The sequence below is a fragment of the Papaver somniferum genome, chromosome 10, assembly GCF_003573695.1.
Source record: "Papaver somniferum cultivar HN1 chromosome 10, ASM357369v1, whole genome shotgun sequence".
Lineage (NCBI taxonomy): Eukaryota > Viridiplantae > Streptophyta > Magnoliopsida > Ranunculales > Papaveraceae > Papaver > Papaver somniferum.
This window is the reverse complement of record NC_039367.1, coordinates 104615070-104618915: the sequence shown is the minus strand read 5'-3', so window position 1 is coordinate 104618915 and position 3846 is coordinate 104615070. Positions and strand designations below refer to the sequence as shown.

The window sequence follows — 3846 nt, the reverse complement described above, 5'->3', positions numbered from 1 at the left end:
TTTTAGAGTTTTCAGCGTTTTTTAGAGTTTTTAAGAGAACATTCAAAGTTGATCTTCACGTTTTTTAGGGATTTGTTATTATCATTCTTTAACGAATTTCCAAGCTTGTAGATCCCAGTGCTACGGAGTATAATTAAATTTAAGCTTTTCTAAGCTTTTTGGAGTCTTCTTGAGCTTTTTAGAGTTTCTCTGAGCTCTTTCAGGGCTCTTTAGTGTTTTTAGGGTTTTTAGGTAACATTCAAAGATAATATTCATTATTGTAGGGAATTTTGTTAGTATCGTTCTTTTTAAAGAATTAAGTTACTTTCAGTTGGTTTTAAAGAATCCTCTGATTAGTAGATACTGTTGCTACGAAATATAATTAACTTAAAGCTTTTTTCAGAGCTTTTTAGATTTTTCAGAGCTCTTTAGATATTTTATGGCTTTTTAGAGTTTTCAGTGTTTTTTAGAGTTTCAAGGCTTTTTAGAGAAGATTCAAAGTTGATCTTCATTTTTTTAAGGATTTGTTATTATCATTCATTAACGAATTTCCAAGCTTGTAGATCCCAGTGCTACGGAGTATAATTAAATTTAAGCTTTTCTAAGGTTTTTGGAGTCTTCCAGAGCTTTTTAGAGTTTCTCATAGCTCTTTTAGGGCTCTTTAGTGTTTTTAGGGTTTTTAGGAAACATTCAAAGATAATCTTCATTATTGTAAGGAATTTTGTTAGTATCATTCTTTATAAAGAATTAAGTTACTTTCAGTTGGCTTTAACGAATCTCTTGGCTAGTTGATACTGGTGCTATGAAATATAATTAACTTAAAGCTTTTTCAGAGACTTTTAGAGTTTTTCAGAGCTTTTTAGATTTTTCAGAGCTCTTTAGATATTTTGTGGCTTTTTAGAGTTTTCAGTGTTTTCTAGAGTTTTCAAGGATTTTTAGAGAATATTCAAAGTTGGTCTTCACTATTGTAGGGATTTGATATTATCATTCTTTAACAAATCTCTTAGCTTGTAGATCCCAGTTCTACGGAGTATAATTAAATTTAAGCTTTTCAAAGCTTTTTGGAGTCTTCTTGAGATTTTTAGAGTTTCTCAGAGCTCTTTAGTGTTTTTATGGTTTTTAGGAAACATTCAAAGATAATCTTTATTATTATAGGGAATTTTGTTAGTATCATCCTTTATAAAGAATTAAGTTACTTTCAGTTGGGTTTAACGAATCCCCTGGCTAGTAGATAATACTGCTATGAAATGTAATTAACTTAGAGCATTTTAGAGTTTTTCAGGGCTCTTTAGATTTTTCAAAGCTCTTTAGATATTTTATGGCTTTTTAGAGTTTTCAGTGTTTTTTAGAGTTTTCAAGGCCTTTTAAGAGAACATTCAAATTTGATCTTCACTTTTTTAGGGATTGTTATTATCATTCTTTGAACAATCTCCTAACTTGTAGATACCAGTGTTACAGAGTATAATTAAATCTAAGCTTTTTGGAGTCTTCTTGAGCTTTTTAGAGTTTTTCAGAGCTCTTTCAGGGCTCTTTAGTGCAAGTTTATTGGTCATGTTGATTCTGAGTGTAGGAAAAAACATAAGAATACTGCAGGTAATGCTCAGCAGCTGGTTACAATATCACAACAACAAGGTAATATTTTGGTTAATACTCAAGAAGCTCGCAGTAATAATGTTGCGGGTAATGGTGAATGGCAAGAAGCGCGACGTAGAAAAGGAAAGACAGCTCCTGTCATACCAGTTGTGCCGGAAAACGGAAATAAACTTACTTTGGGTAAAGAACAACATGCTAATGACAATGGCGTTCCTTCTGGGAATCGGAATTCTGATGTGCATGGCCAGCATGCAAAAGTTAACGATGGTATTTCAGGACTTGAGGAGGGTGAGGTGAATTCGAGGAGTGTTCAAGTGGCTGCAGTAAAGCAGTTGCAAGATGAGTTAGCTAAATCCGAAGCTATTTTTCGCCCTGCCTATGTTGAATTGGCAAGAACTAGAAAAAGAGCAGAGTCGCAAATAGTTTTAGCTACTAGTGCCACAGAGGGTATGCCTAGTTCTAAGTCATCATTGAATTCTGAAGCGGGAGAGAGTAGGAATTCAATTGTTGATAGGATTGATGCTAACTCATATGACTCTCCTTTAACCGATGACCTTTTTCTTCGAGAAAGTGTTGTTTCGCAAAATCAGTTTGAGTCCTTAAATGCTGAACTTGGTTTGAATGAAGACAACAATGTTATTGTGGGTTCTGGTGTTCATGCTAGTAACAGAAATGGATCATCTCCTTTATTTGATAAAAATACTGGTACGTGGACTTCTGGGACGCCAGTTATTATGGCACGTTCTGTTAGTAGTTCTGTTGGTGGTTCTTGGATTCCTGGAAATAATGCTCTGATTGATAAGCTTGCTGCTGGTACTAGGTTAAAACCTGGAAACGGAGGGCAGAAGAATGATACTACTTGGCTGGCGCAGAGAGTTAAGATTAAAAATAATCCTAAAATTGTTTCCCAATGAGAGTCCTCTTTTGGAACATAAATGGGATTGTGCGAGATGAAGCACAAGCTAAACTCAGGGAATTAGTTAAAGACTTTCAACCTGATATAATTGGTATTGCGGAACCAAGAGTGTCAGATAGGTCTGTTAAAAAATTCTGTATTGATGGTTTTAGTAGGTCGATTATTCATAATTCTTTGGATACGGTTGTTGGTAATTTATGGGTGATGTGGTCTTCGAATATTGTTGATCCGGTTGTGGTGAACAGTTCTAAACATGCTATTACTATTGGTATTGATGGTGTTCATATTTATTTTGTGCATGCTAGATCAGTGCAAACTACTAGGAGAAATATTTGGAGGCAGTTAGATATGGGAGCTCTTCAAGTGTCGTGGTTGGTAATTGGGGACTTTAATTGTGTGCTTCTTAATGAAGAGAAAAAGGGTGGTGCAAGTCCTAGAACAGCAGTTGTAAATGAGTTTAGTGATTGGTTAGATGATAATGGTCTTTTTGAAGCAGAATCTTTGGGCTGTAAGTTTACTTGGTCTAATAGGCAATCTGGAGTTCATAGAATTATTAGTAGATTAGACAGAGGGGTGATTAATGAATTTTGGTTGAATTTTTTTGAGAATTGGCGGTGTAAAGCTCTTCCTAGGGAAGTTTCCGATCATTCTCCTCTTATTGGTTTTCCGTTTGTTAACACAAGACCAAGAAGAGCGCCTTTTCGAGTTCATAAAATGTGGTTTGGGCATCCTGATTTTATGCGAATGGTTGAAGATAGTTGGAAAGTTCCGATTGTTGGTTCTCCGACTTTTATATATCCTCAAAAGCTAAAGCGGCTTATACAGGCAATGAAGTTATGGAATCAAGAAGTTTTTGGTAATGTTAATGCTAGGATTAATACAGGCTCAACTTAGGCTTGAAAGTGCTATGTGTCTTTCAGATGAAGACCCTTCGGATATAGACAAGTTGAATTTGATGAGAACTGTGGCTGTTGAAGTTAATGATATTAGAATGCAACAAATCACTATGTTGAAGCAAAAATCCAGAAATCAGTGGTTAATTGAGGGGGGTAGTAATTCTAGTTTCTTTCATAATTCCATTTGTATCCGCATGAGTAGTAATACTATTTCGGAATTGGTGGACGCTAATGGGGTTACGTTGACTGATTGTGATCAGATTCATAATCTTATTGTTGATTATTATGAGGCGAAGTTTAATGGAGATGATTCAGTTCCGGTGGAGGCTCTTTTTAATATTGATCATAATAGTATTTCCCTTGAGGAAAGTACTAGAATGGATCAATTGCCTTCTTTAGAAGAGATTCGCGCATCAGTTTTTGATTTGGATGCTGATAGTGCGCCTGGACCGGATGGGTTTG

At 35.3% G+C, this 3846-nt stretch overlaps 1 protein-coding gene across 1 annotated transcript in view; it reads left to right on the top strand.

Moving 5' to 3' along the window:
* The first annotated feature begins 3395 nt into the window (after positions 1–3395).
* The window catches only part of LOC113316049, a 3410-nt gene continuing 2959 nt past the window's right edge, over positions 3396–3846 (top strand). The window contains exon 1 of the mRNA XM_026564282.1: positions 3396–3841. Coding sequence (XP_026420067.1) covers positions 3396–3841 — 446 coding nt within the window. The remainder of the gene's footprint in view (positions 3842–3846) is intronic.